The sequence below is a fragment of the Drosophila elegans genome, unplaced genomic scaffold, assembly GCF_018152505.1.
Source record: "Drosophila elegans isolate 14027-0461.03 unplaced genomic scaffold, ASM1815250v1 contig_476, whole genome shotgun sequence".
NCBI lineage: Eukaryota > Metazoa > Arthropoda > Insecta > Diptera > Drosophilidae > Drosophila > Drosophila elegans.
In genome coordinates this window covers 11,886,286-11,905,293 of record NW_024545863.1, presented here as the reverse complement: position 1 = coordinate 11,905,293, position 19,008 = coordinate 11,886,286, and the positions used below count along the sequence as shown (strand labels likewise).

Sequence of the window (19,008 nt, the reverse complement as noted above, 5' to 3'; positions counted from 1 at the left end):
TTAGATTTACCCCAGGGACGTCGCCCCGTTGGAAGCCACACAAAGTGTGCGTTTCTGGTGTGGAACATGCTCAGTAGCTCAGTAGCAGCTTGAAGCGCATCGCCAGCGGTGAACGGAGCAATGGCCATGGACGACTACGATGATGATAGTAAGTGAGCCCGGGAACAAAAGGATGTATGTCACCGTTAATCTCCAATCCATGCCCATCTCCCAGTGAGCAGCGTGGGCGTGACCACGGCCCGAATCGAGAACCAACATCATCATCATCAGCAGCAGCAGCAACATGGACACCACCAACAGAGCCAGTACAGCGCGGGGGCGGTGAAAGTGGGCGGGTGGCGGTACGAGGATGCGAGTCGCTACATCGGCGAGTGGAACCAGCGCGGACAGAAGCACGGCATCGGTCATCTGCAGTTTGCCGATGGCACCCGATACGATGGCCAGTTCCAGGAGGGTCTCAGCCAAGGAGTGGGCTGCCTCTGGTTTGCGGATGGCGCCAAGTCAGTTTCCAAAATACCAAGGATGCAAACCCTTTTAGAATTTAGACATCAACAAATCTTTGTTTTTAACAAACATTTAACATCCAAATGGAGCAATTAAATTTTACATATAGGTTCAATAGAAAGTTCGGTGTTTAAAAGTGGGTTTGCATCCATGAGGAAAATAATCAATATAACATAAAATTCACTCTTTCTCCAAGCCAGATACGAGGGCGAATTTCATCAGGGATGGTTCCACGGCAATGGGATTTTCTGGCGGGCTGATGGCATGAAGTACGAGGGCGAGTTTCGTGGCGGCAAGATCTGGGGCCTGGGACTATTGACGTTCCAGGACTTCACGCACGGTTTTCCCAGGAACGAGGGCTTCTTCCAAGACTGCCGTTTCATGAGAAGGCGTCGATGTCCCGAGGTGGTGCAGCGGGCTCAGAAGTGCGCTCTAATGGCCCGCTCCCAGTGCGAACACCCCTACTAATCAGAGGCAGGACTTGCAGGACTCTAATGATCAATACCGAAATGTAACCCATGGCCCATCTTCAAATCGAAAATATGAATACATCTTAAGAAAATCATGTTGGATTACTATGGTTAATACAATCTATAAAAGTGATTTAAAAGTGAATCTCTTAAGTATTTTTTTTTAAATGAAGAAAGATATTATTGGTCAAGCAACCCGACTATGAATTTGTAGATACTTTCCACCCTGTTACGCAATATATTTAATATGCTTAATAACTTTGCCTGGATTGCGTCGAAAAAATATATAAAAGCTAACCTTTAATCAAACTAAAATATGTCTGTAGCCCAAATACTTTTCTGAATCATTAAAAGTAGGATTTTTCCCATAGTTTCCGAGATTTCGGTTATCACGGGCAGGTTTCTTAAGAGGGCAGGATTCGGTTTTCGAGTCTCAAAAAAAAAAAACAGATTTAAACGATTTTTTCTCATTCCTGAGTGAATATCAACATTCAAGTTTTTTACACGGTAAATGCCTATAATTTATTCGAAAGCGGTAGTCGGTCGGAATTTTTTAAACCGATTTAAAAAGCGTAGTTTTGACAAAAACGCGTCTTAAGTTTTTATGTTGTTCTTTTATAGAAAATAAAATGTTTTGAAATTGCAAACCATCCTGTCCCTAAATGTGACATCTACAAATGATATAATAAGGCTGCATTTAATTATATAAAACGGATATCATATCACGTTTATTTCCCTAATATCTTTAGGCATTTGTCCAGTATTTTTCCAAATCAACATCCGCCTTCAAGATTTTTCTCAAACCTTAATTAAAAAAACAACCACAACATTATGATTATGGATCCTAGAATATGTGCGTTCGCTTATTGGCTTTAAAGTATTAACAAGAATGCAATTGTTCCTTGGCTAATCCCCACTAGCTGCTCCAACCAGGTACCAGGCATTCCTGGCCTTGACCGCCGTGTTGCGCACCAGTCGCTTGGGATCATCCAGGGCAGCGGCCAGGGCCAGAGTAACATCCACTTTGTGGGGCAACAGGACGAAGGTGGGATACTTGGTAATGTCGTAGAGCAACTGCAGCGCAGCAATGCGAACTTGCTGTAAGAAAAAATGAACACATTTAATAGAAAGGGTTTATAGTATGACTTTCTTAAGATAAAATTTCAACCATATTTTAACTGAAAAAATTTAGAAATAAGATCCCCAGCAATTTAGTAATTGAGAAACTGGATATAGTCTGCCATCCCTTCAAAGCACTTACCATTGTGTGCTGCGCCTTATATTTGGATAGCTCCAGGCAGCTGGGGATGAGATGAGCCAAGTGCCCCTGGAAGTACGCGTCCTGCTGCGCCACAAACTTTTCACAAATGCCCAGCGCAATGCAGAGCGACTGCGCCTCGTTGTGCTCCTCCAAACTCTTGAACAGCAGCGGACCCAACTGCTCGATGTTCAGCTTAATCACCGCCTGCGGTGTGGCCTTTAGGACAAAGACGAAAGCCTTCAGGTGGTGCACACAGTAGTCGGCCAGCTTGCTGCCCATCTTGCCCATGATTGTGTGGAAGAGCTTTTGCTTGTACAGGAACTTAATCACAGGCAAATCCAGTTCCGGATACTCGGCGGCAATGATGTCGAATCCCAGGGCGGCGGCAGTGCTCAAATTGGGATGCTTGAGAAGATCAGAGAGCTGAAAAACAAGGGGAAATTTCATTATTTTCTTCCACTCCGAGCGCATAGTAAAACTAATGATTACATCGCCAACAATTTCGGCAGCCTCATCGAATCCCGCGACCACCAGACCCTTCGCCATCCAGGCCAGGATCTCCACCGCCCGCACATCGCCTTTCTTGATGGCAGCCTTAAGCTGCTGCGTAATCTTCTTGACCTTCCCCAAGTTCGCTGGATTGCTCTCCATTTTGTTTACCATGCTGCAGAGCAGATGATGAGCAATCACACGCAGCTGCTCATTGTCCGTGCTGAGAGAGAGCTGGGTTAAGTCGGTGAGCAGTCGGTCGAAGTGATCGTCCAGAGCGATGTCTTTGTGCAGGTAGCCGAGCAGGCCCTTGGTAATGTACAAATCCGCCGACTTGGTTAGGTTGAGTCCCGGAAGGTACTCGCTAACAATCGCACTCTGTTCGGAGAGTGGCAGTTGTTGGGTGATACGACTCAATGCTCCCGCAATCTGCTCCAACGACTCCAGTGACAGATCCTCCGTGTGCTGGCCCAGTTCAATGAGCTTGTGCAGCAGATTGGACTCTTGCTGCAGGTCCACAACGAAGCGCTGATCTCCCAGGAGGAGCAGTTTGTTCAATGCCTCGAGGGCCAGCAGGCGAATGGGCTCTGGGGTTGTGTTGTTGAACGACTGGGTCATTACCAAATCCAAAATGCGCTGACTGAACGCCATCTGCGGCAGAAGGGGCAACAAATTGGCATAAATCTTGCGCTTCACAAAGTTGGAGAAGATATCGAAGTTTCGCACGCAGACATCGATAAAGTTTGACTGCACTTCCACCGGTTGCAGGGCTCCCAAGCTGACTGTTAGTATGGTGAAATCCAGATCGATGGACGGATGGCTTATGAGCTGAACCAGTGCTTTGTACACTAAGGCACGCTGTTTCTCACTGAGAACCGGAGCGCTTTCGTTGAGCACAGAGAGGGCCGCCTTTTGCAATTCCAAATCCTCCTGCTTGGCATCGAAATCATCCTGTTCGATTAGTCGCAACGAGGCGATGACATCGTCCTGCAGCGATTCACGTATCGTTGTGTCCAATTTTTGCAGAGAATCACGCAATGCGCACAGCTTATAGACCTGGCTAACTATGTGATAGATCTTGATCCGCTGTTCGGCCACTACATCTGTGGCCTGCAGCTTCAGCAGAAAGCTGTTGAGGATCTTGTCCGCTGCGTACTGTGCATCTCCAGCTACACAAACCAAGGCGATGCCGCTGGCAGGATGAAACAGACGCTGATTGACATCGCTGAGATGTGGCAGGATTACGCCCAGGATAGAGCTCTGGTAGCTGTGGCTTATGTCCGGTAAGTGGGCAGCTCTCTCCAGGAGCGCAGACAAAGCCTTGAGGGAGGCCTTGAGGATCTCCTCATTGTCGTTTCCCGGAAAAGTCTCTGTCTTCAGAGCCTGCCAGATCTGATCGAAGTGCGGCTCCAAAACAGAGGGTGGGAACTTCAGGGCAGCTTGGTGCTGAAAGAAAAATAACTATTAATAAGTTTAGGAGATTTAAAATCTTAATTTCTCTTGCCAGCAGCTCTATGGAGTCCAGTTTGGCTACCAGCAGCTCACTCTCCAGCTTCTCTGTGGCTAGAACCACTGCACCCTCCGCGAATTCATTGTTGCCCACCAGGCAATTGGTCAACTTCGCTGCCAGTCCATCGCGTGTTATGGACGCCGGATCCTGCTTACTGGGATTAAAGTCTAATGGGAAGTAGCAAGCGAAGATCTCGAACATCTCTTCGGCCAAATGAAGCAGCGGATACGTGGACAAGAATTCGGGCATAAAGCTGAATATGATGTCAAGGTTACGGGGATCACGCTCGCCGTCAATAGAGTTTATCAGGCCGTACACAAAGTCACCGGCCATCGTCTGGAGCTCTAAAAGAAAGAACAATTTGGATTAATTTAAAACTTAACCAAGCTGAGTTGCACGGCATTAAAGCTTACAAAAGCACCTTTAAATTTCATCCACTATTTTAATATTAAAAACATATAACTAAATAATATAAAAAGCTTTTAATGCTCTGACAAGCTTAATCAATTTGCGCCTTCATTTTTGCATGACTAAAACTTATCACTTATGGAAAAGAACCATGACTCTTTAAGCTTAATATTTAAGATATGGATATGGGCGTAAAAAGTATAGTTATGAAGGCATAATACTAGTAACTTGTGTTATCAAACGTTTATATCAATTAAATTAATTTCTGCTGTAGTAAAATTGAATTAATATGATATAATAAAATTCAGCTTTAGTGCTTTAAATTATGTCTGTTTTAAACCAAATGTTGCTTCGAATAAGCAAGTTAGCAGAAAACTAAATGCTTCTGTCTGCGTATTTGAACAAAAGGTTGCAATGCAGCTAAAAAGCATTGTTATGATGAAATCGAAAAAGCCCCAAATGCCTGCCATCGGGTAGAAACTAAGACCTCACCCTCCTTGAAGTTGATCGTCAGGTACTTGAAGATGTTGAACAACTTGGTGCGGTCGCCACGCGTCTGCGACTGGCAGGTGGTGTGCTCGAAGAAGGACTGCAGGATCTGGGGAACCAGGGCGGGCGGCAGAGCCTTCATGTGGACCAAGGCATCGATACCGTCAATGATGGCCGGCATCACGTTGTGGTGGTCCCGAAGGCGGTCCATGTAGAACGTGCTGAGGAACTCCAACTGCCGCTCCTGGAGCAGATCCGGCGGCAGGGCGACCAGCACGGCGGACAGCAGGTTGGTTCCGGCCACCCGCTCCTCCATGTCTGGCGAGGACAGTGCGAAGCCTAGCTCCTCGGCCAGGGTGGATATGTCGTAGGCCTTGGAGGCCAAATCTAAAAAAAAGAAAACAAAGGAATCTCAGTGAGAACTGTCGGTCGGTCGGTCTGTCGGGGATGCGGGTTGGAACCTGCCCTGGGCTATCTGGGTGGCGGCCTTCACCAGCTTCTTATCGCTCTTCAGAGCCTTCTCCAGGGTGGCACGCGTGGGCGTTGTCATTTTGGGCGCCGTCGCTTGCGTGGTGTCTAAATTTAATATGTGTTTAAGCACGTTAAGCCGAAATGTTAAGAACCGATAACCGATGACTTGCCGTATGGGCCTTATCTATAGTGCAGCGTTGCCGGACCATTTTCGGGTCAGTGCAGCTATCTTGTTTTTTTAGCGATAAAATAGCTATTTTGGAATTTCTGGAATTTGATATAAAACGTACATTGCTATCTAGGGTAACCTGATTAAACCGCTCTAGGTAATTAGCAGTCAGGTAATGGTATTTCGAAAAAAAAACAGTTAAGGGTATTTAAATTGTTTTGAACTGGAAAAGAGTACTAGGCTTTAGGCTATATGTATGTGCTGCGGTCTTACTGTCAGTGAGCAGGGCTTCTTGACAATCGGAAAAAATTTTAATTTAACCCGCCATCTTGCAAGTATATTAAGTCAATATTAATACTGTAAATGCTTATTTAATAATGTAAAATTATAAATTCCAATCTTTATAAATGTTTTCAACTATATTTTGGAACGCATTCAACAAAAATGGCATCCAAATGGATCAGGAATATTAAAGCTGGGTGCATCATAAGCGTACAACAGAACAAACTTGATCACTGATTACTGATCCATCATTGATCAGTGATCATGTTTTTCTGGTAAATACGCCATTGTCGGTCTTCACTGCCATGCAAACTGAAATTATAATTCCTCTGCAAGGAAATAATAACTTGGAACAATTGATTTAATCATCATTCTAATTGTGAGCATTGGTGGTTTTATTTTGCCCAGTAATGGAGATCAAGTGGGTTGTGCAAAAACATTCATAACAATAAAAAAAACACAAATAAATATAAATATATTTATTATTTTCAAGTGGAGAAAAGAAACATAATGTTTAATGGAATACCAACGATGATGAAATATGCAGCCCGATCGCCATATCAGTGCGGACCTAGTGGCTTTAGTTTCGACAATTGTTTGCGGTGAGTAACATGTTTGTATTTTAAATGAAAAAACAATTTATATGAAGTTAATTAGATTTATTTTTAAATTCTAAAATTTTTTTCTTAATAACTCCAATTTATTTTTAATGATGGTGTAATGTATTAAAAGATTTCAATACAATAAGCAGCGTAAATCTAAATTATTAAATCATTAATATGTCCAAACAATAAACAAAATTTGAATTTAGAGAAGTTCGAATTTTTTTTTAATTTACTTTCTTTTTTATATTACAATTGTGTCCATGGTAGCTATATGATATTAACAAACAGCAAAGTTAAAATTTGTTTTCCGTTTCTTTGTGAGCTATATGGTAAAGTCGTCCGATCGGGCTCGTTCCGAAATATATACTAACTGCAATGGAAACACAAGTTTTGGGAAAGTTTCATGCATATAGCACGATTCCGTGGAATCGGACGGACAGACAGACGACCATAAATTCACTATCCTAGTGATGCTGATCAAGAATATATATAAATTATAGGGCTGGAAAAAGTACCCTTCACTGCGTTGCAAACTACTGACTGAAGTTATAATATAATATCTGCTAGGCTGTAAAAATATCAATTTTGAAAAAAAATGTTAAGGCCTTAAATACTTTATTAAGATCCAATTAATTCGTTTTTACAGCAACAAAGGACTTATTAAAAACGGTATTTCGTTGCCGAATTGCATTGGCACCGGCACGACCGTTGCGGGGGTCATTTATGACGGAGGCGTGATCATTGGCGCGGATTCTAGGGTTACTAGCGGACACATAATACCTTCGAAAAAAAATCGCAAAATTTACCAGCTGCAGAGCAACATATTGTAGGTATATTTTCGATTAAAGGCTTGTGTTCAAAGCGCTGTTTAAATCAACATTGACTTTAGTATCTGATTTTACCCTATAAATTTGAAACATTCGACTCTTTTGACTTAGTGACTGTATTATATTGTATTGACTTACAGTTTGAGAATCGAATCTTATGACTTTATATTGTGACACAATTAAGAAATTGAAAACCATATTTCGAAAATGTTAAAGACAATGTTGATAAATGCAACGCTCGGTTGCACTTCCAAAAAAACTCCGACCTCCGATCGCGTCGAATTTAAGGATTCATGTGGTTGTGGTCCTAATTAAGAATGAATTGGCAAACGTTTAAAACCGTTTTTTTTGTATTTTATTCATAATTTTGGAAGAGCTATGCCAAATCGTCATGGAGCGCTTATTTAAAAATGACAGCAGGCAAAAGTTTTTTAAATTTTTCTCGTGACCAATGAACTTTACGCAAAATCATAACATAAAATGTGTATTTAAACTAGATCTAAAACTTTGCTTTAAAAATATTTTTGGTAAAAGTCTTACTTTAAAAAAATAAATACGAAAATAAAAAATAGCGTTTATTTTTATTTTTCAAGTTTTACCAATTATCAGTGCCTTAAATACATGGATTCTAAAAAATTAAAAAAATCGAAGGTCGCGCTTTTCGGAAGCGCATTATTGTATTCTAGATTTTGTTAACAATTTATTATTTACAAGTGCCGGTGTTGCCGGAATCGCACAGGACTCGGCTGCCTTGATGGAGGTGACGAGGGCGCAGCTGGAGCTCCACCGCATGAACACCGGATTCCGCAAGGTGCCGGTGCGCTGCGCCAACCAAGTGATGAGGCAGCTGCTCTACCGCTTCGATGGAAAAATGGTGGCCAATGTGATCATCGGGGGCGTGGATGCAGATTTCAAAACACATTTATTTTGCACCCGGTCCGATGGCACTACAGACACCGTGCCGTTCACATCGCTGGGTACCGGCTGTATGGCAGCCATGTCCGTACTGGAAGCGCGCTGGGAAGAGGATCTGGATGAGGAATCCGCCCGCGATCTGGTCCGCGATGCCGTAACCGTCGGCGTGGACAACGACCTGCAGTCCGGTAACAATGTGTGTCTGTGCATCATTCGCTCAGACTTCTCGGTTTACTGGGAAGAGCGTGTCCTTAAAAAGAAAACTCCGGTTCAAGCCTTTCCGCTGATTATCAAGCCCGGCAGCACTACCATTTTGTCCACCATCGAGCACATGGTGGCGCCGTGGGGAGAGGCCTTGGAGTGGGACGAAGGACCTGACTCAAGACAAGACGGTGACAGTTCACGACCTGAACCAGGAAATAGTCGTGGTGACACTGGAGAAAGAGCCAATCGCAGGCACGAATATCTCGGACCACCCAAGGCCAAAAGGAGGAGGTTGGAATAAACCCAGAATGCCCTCTTGTTCCGAAAACCAAATGGAAATCTTGGGAAGTCCTAAAAAATCACTTTGTTATTGCCCAAACTATCTCGTTTATTTTAGTTTACTGTTTATTGCATTAATTTTAAATCGAAAGTATATGTATGTGGGTCTGAGACCAAAGTTTATCATTATATACATACGTTTTAAATTACAAATTTACAAATTTATGTTATTTTTTTTAGGAATATCAGACTTTTTGTGTCTTAAAATATAAAATTGCTCGAAACTGATTTCTGGACCTACTATTAAGTAACTGAAATCAGCAATAAATATTAGATAATACATTCCCTTATTACAGTTCTATATTAAAAACGCTTAAGAATGTGTTCCGTTTTTCTTCTAAAAATTAAAAAAATATATATATTTATTTTTCAATTTAGGTATAAAATAAACTATATGTCCTCCACGATTTTCCAGTTTTTAAACATATTTAAAAAAAAAATATTAATTATTATTAAACAAATATTTTACAAAAAGCTTGCAGTTTGAAACTTTCTTGAGATAAAGTAGCGCCAAGTTCCAATATGTATAAAATATGTAAACTGTATATTTCAAACTTAATTTTTGTAACATAAAAATATTGTGCTTTACCTTTGTTATTTATTCATCCGTCAGAATCTTTGAAGACGTACTTCCCAGTTTAATTTCTCTATTAAAATAGCCCCCTTAGTTTTACGCACCCCTGGAAACTATCGATATCCGCCGACTGTTGCACCAAACGCAACAGGGTGCCAATTGGTCGGGCTCAGTTAGCCGATATATCGAAAAGCCGCTCGCCACTAGCACACGCACACCACTAGTATTACAAACACAGGCAGCAGCAGTTTATTTTAGCTACCGCAGCGCCTTTAACTCAAAACTAAATAAGTTTCGCATTAATTTTGCGCTTGGAACGCCGCGTAACAAAGCTAGTACACTAATGTCCATAACCGTAAGTCGCCCGCCGTGCGTTTCGTTCAGGTGTCGTCGCAAGTTGCTGCGGATGCGAGACGTCAGCGTTGTTGTTGCTGCAGCTGCAGACGCCCCCACGTAGCTGGAATTAAAAAAAAAAAGAAACGAAAATGTAACCGAATGCAAAAGTGCAGTTCCCAGTTTCCAGAGGCTTGCAATTAATTCGGATTCTATTTAAATCACCTTAATTTGTCCCATTGTGCGAGCGTGTGTGTGAATGTATGCCGCTGAAACCTGAGCTCTGTGTGCGTGTGTGTGTGTGTGTGTGTGCGCGAGCGTTAATTTTGTTGTTGTTTTATCATGGATTTTTTTTTTTTGTTTTTTGCATACGACGATTCGAGTTGAAAGAATTATTCAAAGCCAACAAGGTCGGGCTCCTTATTTGGCTCAAAATAATTTAATACATTTTCCAATCGGCATTTTGGCCCACGTCCCGCCTTGGAAGCGGAATTGGTATTGGAAATGGAAATGGGAGCGCGTTGCGTTTAAATTTGGTGTCAACTAGACGGCTGTGTGCCTTATAATTTATAATTAGCAACGCACTTGGGTCGTTTCCACTGGTATATTCTATTATTTGCAATTGTCGCCTGGTTTGCCTCCTTTTTTTTTTTTTTTGTTGCTTTTGAGGCTCACTTTCCATTTTCACCTGCAAGGCGAGCGAGTGACGAAGTCGCTTCCGTTCTATTGTTCCCGTCGCCACTCACACTTAAAAGAGCGAAACTTACGCACTCGAACGCTTTAATTGGAACTAATCTCTGTATCTCGTTTTTGGCCACAATGACGACAACCTGTTCCGATGTTCCGATGTTTGGATCGCCAGTTACTGCGAGGTGGCAAGCAAAAGACAACCACTTGCGTAGGAATGACCGTAATGGCCAAGACTACGATCGAAGAAATATGCGAGAATGCCAAATTAGCGCGGGACATGGCTCTGACGGGCAACTACGACTCGGCGTGCATCTACTATGAGGGCCTCCAGGGGCTGCTCGCCCGCCAGCTTAAGGCCACTGCGGATCCGCTGCGTAAGGGCAAGTGGAGCATGGTAAGATTATCCTTAATTCCATCCCATTCGAAACTGGGACGTTCATAAATCTTCAACAGCCTTCTTAGGACATAAAAGTTTGTTGACCCTTGATAAGGCAAAGCTGTCTGCTTAGTCACCTATAAGATATAGTCATCCGGACGAAGAAAAGCTAAAAAGATATCTTATAAATGTCACTGAATATATTTACAAAAAAACAGAACATTCCCATTCCTTATCACCATTAGCTAGTGCTGTCCACTACTGCTTTAGAAAGTGGAACATCATACGTCCAAATATAGATCGTAAACGGTAGAACAAGTACATAAACACACGCTTTAATGTCATCAACTCCAAGCCAAGACAATCATACGCATACCCTATTGTTCTAAATCAGTTTAAGGATGTAGTGTGTCACACGATTTGAGCAAAACTAAGCACGATTTAAAAAACTCTTTACAATAATTATTATAAAAGTAATTTTGTGGATACATTTATAGAAGTTATAAGATCACTTATCAGTTTATTATGACGTCAAATTTTTTTTTTTTTTATATTATGGTTTGAGTTGGCGATGTTTAAATTTTGTTTAAGCAACAGGTTTATGCTATTTTTCGTGGATACAAAAAAATGTTTTTTTTTAATGTGCGTATACATAAAAAACACTATTTCAACCGTATAAATTATGCGACAAAAATGCGAGGATTTGGGGAGACGGACACTTATATGTCGGTTTAATATGGTCTAAAATACAAACCCGACTTTAAGGTATAATACAGATCACAATCCAAAATATATGAATACAAATTACAGTAAACTCAATAATATGTAATATAGTCTTACTAAGATTTTTGCAATACACTTACAACTAGATACTAAATTGTCATCAATTCACAGATCAACCAGCAAATCAGCCAAGAACACGCCAAGATCAAGGCCATCCAGCGCACGCTACAAGACATCTCGCTGGACCTGCAGAGCACCAAATTCGCCCACAAGCTCCGCCACCAGCTTAGCGAGGAGAGCACCACCAGTAAAGATCCATCCGCCTGGTTTAAACCGGACCCCGACATTTGGACGCCACCGCCCAAGGATCCCGATGTGTGGGGTCCGCCGAAACCACCACCCACCACCCAGGCCGTGGGACGGCGTGCCGCACCGAACAATCGCCGCACCGCTCCGGCCACTCAGAACAGCCGCCCCAACAGCACAATCCCACAGAGCACTGCCCGGAATGGTGCGGCCTCGACACGCAACTCCCGCAACTCGGCGTCTGCCGCAGCACCGAACAGTGGAGCACGCACCTCCAACGGACGTGTGGGCGGACGCAAGCTGTCCACATCGAACAACACCAACGAGGCTAGAGACGACGACTCCACTGCTGCAGGCAGCAATGGCGGTGGAGCCGCCGGCGAAGGGGAGAACGGGGATCAGCAGGCTGCCCAGGAGGAGGAGCGCAAGTTCCAGCCCAACAACCACATCGAAGCCGAGCTAGTCGACATTCTTGGTAAGCGGCATACGTTAGTGATATAATGTCTGATGTTAGGGAAACATTTAAACTTAAAGTTACAATAATTTATTTTGAAGTATTACAAAATAACGCATATGAAACCCATCAGTGTCATAGAAAATTCCATGAAAATTCAATGAGAACTCTATTAAACTTTTGAAACCATTTCTGTAAAGCCTGTAAAAATATTTTATTAATTAATTTTAAAACCTTTTCTGTAAAGCCAATGACAATATTTTATTTCCGCTACTTTAAATTTGTAAAAAATTTCTGCGATTCTGCTTGTTTAGTTCTCAACACTTGCTTTAAAACTTATCGTATCCCCCTCTTTGCAGAACGTGATATTCTTCAAAAGGATCCCAAAGTGCGCTGGAACGACATTGCCGACCTGCACGACGCCAAGCGGCTGCTGGAGGAGGCCGTTGTGCTGCCCATGCTCATGCCGGACTACTTCAAGGTGCGTCATCGTCGTTTTTTTTTGTTATTGTTTACTCTGAATCATTTTCCGCCTGAGGCTTATCTACGGTGAGCACGGTGTTGGGTCAACAAACGCGCTTCATTTGAGTATTGTGTTTGCAGGGCTCTGGGCTTCATATATTATTAAGTCAACTGTTTAAGCTAAAATGCACCGTCTCGCAGCTATATCAATAGTAGCTAGGTAATACTAACTTTCTATGTGCAACGCCTTTGTCAGTCTATTACTATTTAGAATTGTCTGGTCATCAGTATTGAGGCTTGAAGTTTCCATTGCAGAATTAAGTTGATTATGATTTTATATGTATGCTTGTTATCTTATCTGTAAATGTGTGCGGTCAAATTTAACTAATTTATAATGGACTGTCAAGCAAACATGTCTATATTTATCAATGACGAGATTACTTTCTTTGAATTAGATGCATAATTACCTAATATTCGGTCTGGACTTTTATTTTAGAGATAAACAAGATGAGTTACTAAAATAATTTTGTTTCTCAAATGACTAAAACGTAATCTGTATAGGAAACCTGCACTTTGTTTTTAAATTGACAAATGAGTCATGTTATATCACTTGAATTAATTTAACAAGCAAATGTCTAAGCGAGTGAGAGATTTAGAAATAGTCAATAGAGTATCAAGGCTCAAAGAAAACTTGTCATAGTCTAAAAGCAACAAATTTTACCAATTTCTTCCAGTATGGGATCATAATATGACTCCTTGTTGTCATAACCAAATATGGCCTTATATTTCTTAAAAATTTCTATATGACTTACGAGACTACGAGTTGGTGATTTAGTTTTCGAGTCAATCCAAAGACTTGGATCCGTAGACCTTTTAAATTGTTACACTCGACTGTTGTCTTCTTAAATGTGTTTTTTATAGATTGGTTTACAAAAGTAGTGCACTAAAAGACGTGAGTGAAATTTCCTAAAGAATACATTTTATCGATTTCAAATTTGTTGGAGTTTAATCCAGACGTTACAAACTTATCTCTTAAATAATATGATAACGATTTTAAAATGTATTTCATTTAAATTTTGTATCCTTCAAACAGGGAATTCGGCGACCCTGGAAGGGAGTTCTGATGGTGGGACCCCCCGGTACAGGCAAGACAATGCTCGCCAAGGCGGTGGCCACCGAATGCGGGACGACCTTCTTCAACGTGAGCTCGGCGACCCTCACATCCAAGTACCGCGGTGAATCAGAGAAGATGGTGCGCCTGCTGTTTGAGATGGCGCGTTTCTATGCGCCCAGCACAATCTTCATCGATGAGATCGATTCCCTGTGCTCCCGTCGAGGATCGGAGTCGGAGCACGAGGCCTCGCGCCGCGTCAAGTCCGAGCTGCTAGTCCAAATGGACGGTGTGGGTGGCGGAGAGGAACAAGCCAAGGTGGTGATGGTGCTGGCTGCTACCAACTTTCCCTGGGACATCGATGAAGCGCTGCGACGCCGGCTGGAGAAGCGCATTTACATCCCACTGCCATCGGACGAAGGACGCGAGGCGCTGCTAAAGATCAATCTGCGCGAGGTCAAGGTGGACGATAGCGTTGATCTTACTTACGTAGCCAACGAGCTAAAGGGATATTCCGGAGCTGACATTACAAACGTGTGCAGGTGGGTTAAACAGACTCTTGCGGATTTATCTTTGTCTAATCATTGTTGTAAAAAAAAAACCAACTAAATTATTTAGGAATATTGTATTATATAATTTCTAAAGTTGAAACTTACTCTTAGCCTTAGTCTGTAAAACCACTAACCATACAACATATAGACTGGTCATTTCATACGACGCATTTGGACACAAAAAAACGGACCGCGGAAGGTCCACCGCTCTCACAGCAGCAGGTCCATGCACTTCGTGTGCGTTCGGGTTTTTTACTCTCTCATTCTTATTCTCATTTTTATGCTCGCGCACTCATTGCACGAGTTCAGTCGTTCAGTCGCAGAGAGGCGCTTTTTGAAGAAGGCTGCCCTGCGCTTGAATTCGTCTTTGTATGTATGCGTGATCATGCATTCTCATACACGGGAGCATGTGTGCGTTTATTTCATTTCGGCGCATCAAGAATATTTTGTCTTTTGCCACTTTTCAAACTTGGTACCCTAAGAATATGGGCGTATTTACTATTGGGTTATGATATAAATATTAATATTATATGTTACAATATATTTTTTTAATATTTCAGCATACATTTTATTTTTGTTTACAAATTCAAATCAGTGGTAGCAGTAAAATGTTTTACATATATGTATGTATTCGAATTTATAGAAATCAGTCCACTGAGATGGGAACAGGGCATATCGCAGTCGTGTCACTTGAAACACTGCTCTTCAGTGGTTGAGAAAACTTCAAACTAAATCAGTTCTTGTCGATGTTTTGCGAGCGGTTGGTGCCTGCATACCCTACCGACCGGCTTTTAGGACACTTGTTTTAAATGTTATGTTTAGTGATCTTTGGTTGATTTATTTTTTAATGATTCGCAGTGTTATTTTAATTGTCTTTAAACAAGTAATAAATAATAAAATACTTTTTATATTTTTGAAAATGTAAATGGAACAAATATAAAAATCCACATTTTTTTAATGATAATAATTTATTTTAATGATTATAATTTTAGATTTTAATTGTACCAATATCTTGAATTTTAACGAATTGTTTAAAGACAATTAAAATAACACTGCGAATCATTAAAAAATAAATCAACCAAAGATCACTAAACATAACATTTAAAACAAGTGTCCTAAAAGCCGGTCGGTAGGGTATGCAGGCACCAACCGCTCGCAAAACATCGACAAGAACTGATTTAGTTTGAAGTTTTCTCAACCACTGAAGAGCAGTGTTTCAAGTGACACGACTGCGATATGCCCTGTTCCCATCTCAGTGGACTGATTTCTATAAATTCGAATACATACATATATGTAAAACATTTTACTGCTACCACTGATTTGAATTTGTAAACAAAAATAAAATGTATGCTGAAATATTAAAAAAATATATTGTAACATATAATATTAATATTTATATCATAACCCAATAGTAAATACGCCCATATTCTTAGGGTACCAAGTTTGAAAAGTGGCAAAAGACAAAATATTCTTGATGCGCCGAAATGAAATAAACGCACACATGCTCCCGTGTATGAGAATGCATGATCACGCATACATACAAAGACGAATTCAAGCGCAGGGCAGCCTTCTTCAAAAAGCGCCTCTCTGCGACTGAACGACTGAACTCGTGCAATGAGTGCGCGAGCATAAAAATGAGAATAAGAATGAGAGAGTAAAAAACCCGAACGCACACGAAGTGCATGGACCTGCTGCTGTGAGAGCGGTGGACCTTCCGCGGTCCGTTTTTTTGTGTCCAAATGCGTCGTATGAAATGACCAGTCTATATGTTGTATGGTTAGTGGTAAAACATAACATCAATCGGCCGAGATACTAAAAACTTCTAAAACAGAAGTTCATTCCTAAAAATTTATTTCCTCTTATCATTTTTTATAATTCGAATAACTTTATGATTGTTTTAGATTATTTTTATTACAAATTTAATTAATTTACTAAACATTTTATTGATTGAACTTAATAACTACTACAAATTACTCTTCTCTTACAGGGAAGCCAGCATGATGTCCATGCGGCGGAAGATCGCCGGGTTGACTCCAGAGCAGATCCGACAGTTGGCCACCGAGGAGGTGGACCTGCCCGTGTCCAACAAGGACTTCAACGAGGCCATGAGTCGCTGCAACAAGAGCGTGTCCCGGGCGGACCTGGACAAATATGAGAAGTGGATGAAGGAGTTCGGCTCGTCATGATGGCGTTGCCCACGCGAATGGCTAGCAGTTGTAGGAATATATTTTTGAATAGCCCCTAGATATGCGCTTAAGTCTTTAAGCTTTTAAAGTGAGAACCGAGCCGATCCAAGTCGAACGGAAGAGTTGAACATATTTTATATATAACATTTTGCATATACGATACAATCAATCTATATATTTACATATATATATTGAACCGGAGGCCGTTGGAATTCTAAAAGACTAACCGCTCTCAAAGAGAAAACAAACACAAATGCAAAACTGAAATTGAATCGAAGTCGAGATATGTATAGGCAATAACAAACAAACCCACACACTCCATCAAGCACAATCCTTCCAACTAATCGTTAATCCACAATCACACTCTATATGCAATAAGGAAACGCTTTAATCGCCGCCTAGCCTTGGCCCCACACTCCCACGATATGCACACTCCAAATCGTTTCATTTTTTTATCCAAAAAATTTATTTTTAACAAGAAATGTTCACTGTCTAATATTAATGTTAATTTTCGCTTAACTTATACATATACATATATCATAGTTTAGTGCAGGCAGAGATGTAGAGCACCTCAAACGTTAATTTTAAAGCAGGCAAAACGTTCCCTCTGATTTGCAATTAACCCACTGTAATCAGAAGAAGAAACTGAAGCAATATGTACTTAAAGTGAGGATTCTGAAATTTTAAACAATAAACACAGTTTTTAACTATATATGTGAGTAAAGTTTTGTGAATTTTTGGGTGCTTCCGGCAAATTCTATTTATTTTTTGTCATATCCTGTAGCTGGCATTTTAACGATCAGGCTAAAATTTTCTAATTTAATGTGCGGCTTTGCCAACTAACTTATTTGTTTATCTTAAAGGAAATGTAGCTGCATTTATCTTTTATAGGGATGCCGATTTATAAAAAGAAAACCTGAAGCTGTCCTGATAAGTCACCCAATATTTATTACACTTAAAACTGATATATATAGATATAAACTCGCCTGCAGAAGGTTGATGCGCCATGGCAGTTGAATACGCTACGAACAAAGGCCGAGATCTCAGTAGGGTCTAGTCGGTGGGGGCATGGGCATCAGAGGACCCATCATGGGATACGGAGCGGAGCCGCCTGCTGAGGGATAGAATCCGCCAGAGGGCAAATTTCCATAGGTTGGCAGAGATGAGTTGGGCGGTGGACCCTGGCGCTGTTTGCGCATAAGGTCCTGCATTTTTTCGGCCTTGAGGCGACGCAGGTGCATGGTGCGTCGGCTGGCGAGGAACTCCTCCAGGAAGGCCTCCACCCCCAGGTCGCTGTCGTTGAACTTCTTGACCATCTCCTCGGTCTGCTCCTCGCTCTCGGAGGCGGCAGTCTGCAGCAGGGCCAAGGCCGTTTCCGGACCCACTACGCCTGACTTCTCCTTGAGCTCGGAGAGCTTTTCCTGGACGGAGGAGCAACGAGTGCGTCCCTCGTCCGACAGTTCCGCCAGGCGGCCACGCAGCTCTATGATCTGCGGCTCCCGCTCTATGTTTCGCTCGGCTCGACTCCGATTGTCCTCGAAAACGCTGGTCTTCTGGTTTCGCAGCACTTGGAGCACCTCGTCCACCTTCTCGTCTAGCTTGTCGTCGTTGTTCAGCAGCTCCTTCAGTTCATCGGAGCCCATTGGCGTAAGGGACGCCTGCAATTGGTTCATGTATTCCTGGTACATTATCGCTGTCTGACTGAGATTAAGTCGACTCTCCAACTATTATAATTTTGCGACTTTATTTTTCAATGACTATTACTTAGAGATGGAAGAAGCCTAGAGATGACATAGACGCAGCGATATTATTTTTACGATGTTCCAAGTCAGGTTGTTCTCACTGACACATAATTTGACATTCTGCTTACATTTAGGGTATTCCTCAAACCATCAAAATTTGATAAACAGCTTACCAACTTAAATAAATTATTTACAAATGTATGGATTATATCGGACTTAGTTTTCAATTTTAAGCTTTTGTAATGCCCTGTTTACACGTTGACTCTTTTACTGCGTCTCGACCTAATACAGAGATTTTACCGCTTGTTTTTTACCTGCTGTCATTCAAAAGTTTTCAAGATACACTTCTCATCACTTGAATAGGACACCCTGTACACTGTTTTACAATTGTCTATAATTTAAAGCGATATGATAAAACAACGGTATTCTTGCATGTATTCTTTCTGCACCTATTTACCTCTCTCATCAGCAAACTGCAAGTTTGGGGAAATAACCGTTTAATTTTTTTCTTTATGTTGCAATTCGTTTGAAATCGAGTCAATACTTTTGTGCAGGGA

General features: G+C 41.6%; 5 protein-coding genes across 6 annotated transcripts; 3 read left to right on the top strand and 2 right to left on the bottom strand.

The window, feature by feature from the left end:
- Positions 1-62: 62 nt before the first annotated feature.
- LOC108141154 (MORN repeat-containing protein 4 homolog) lies at positions 63-1,115 on the top strand. The gene is made up of 3 exons (XM_017264379.2): positions 63-148; positions 215-500; positions 705-1,115. Exons 1-3 carry the CDS (start codon positions 121-123, stop codon positions 970-972), a joined length of 582 nt encoding a protein of 193 aa, XP_017119868.1. The 5' UTR covers positions 63-120; the 3' UTR covers positions 973-1,115.
- Positions 1,116-1,670: 555 nt separating this feature from the next.
- Positions 1,671-5,785, bottom strand: LOC108141153 (MMS19 nucleotide excision repair protein homolog). Its single transcript, XM_017264378.2, has 6 exons — positions 5,597-5,785; positions 5,135-5,518; positions 4,229-4,578; positions 2,725-4,170; positions 2,236-2,658; positions 1,671-2,072 (listed from the first exon to the last, which is right to left on the bottom strand). The coding sequence occupies exons 1-6, from the start codon at positions 5,679-5,681 to the stop codon at positions 1,881-1,883; spliced, it is 2,880 nt and encodes a 959-aa protein (XP_017119867.1). The 5' UTR covers positions 5,682-5,785; the 3' UTR covers positions 1,671-1,880.
- A 699-nt stretch (positions 5,786-6,484) lies between these two features.
- Positions 6,485-9,096, top strand: LOC108141005 (proteasome subunit beta type-7). 2 transcript variants are annotated; one of them, XM_017264079.2, is made up of 3 exons: positions 6,485-6,655; positions 7,305-7,484; positions 8,200-9,096. In XM_017264079.2, the coding sequence occupies exons 1-3, from the start codon at positions 6,564-6,566 to the stop codon at positions 8,903-8,905; spliced, it is 978 nt and encodes a 325-aa protein (XP_017119568.2). In that variant the 5' UTR covers positions 6,485-6,563; the 3' UTR covers positions 8,906-9,096. The 2 variants fall into 2 exon arrangements, with proteins under 2 accessions (XP_017119568.2, XP_017119569.1); XM_017264080.2 differs by lacking the exon at positions 6,485-6,655 and having other exon boundaries at positions 7,382-7,488.
- Positions 9,097-9,731: 635 nt separating this feature from the next.
- On the top strand, positions 9,732-17,421 carry LOC108141140 (katanin p60 ATPase-containing subunit A-like 1). Its single transcript, XM_017264364.2, has 6 exons — positions 9,732-9,872; positions 10,713-10,934; positions 11,811-12,420; positions 12,759-12,880; positions 13,955-14,514; positions 16,511-17,421. The coding sequence occupies exons 1-6, from the start codon at positions 9,861-9,863 to the stop codon at positions 16,707-16,709; spliced, it is 1,725 nt and encodes a 574-aa protein (XP_017119853.1). The 5' UTR covers positions 9,732-9,860; the 3' UTR covers positions 16,710-17,421.
- Positions 17,152-18,493, bottom strand: LOC108141141 (vacuolar protein sorting-associated protein 37C). Its single transcript, XM_041709278.1, has one exon. The coding sequence runs from the start codon at positions 18,395-18,397 to the stop codon at positions 17,753-17,755; it is 645 nt and encodes a 214-aa protein (XP_041565212.1). The 5' UTR covers positions 18,398-18,493; the 3' UTR covers positions 17,152-17,752.
- Positions 18,494-19,008: the final 515 nt, after the last annotated feature.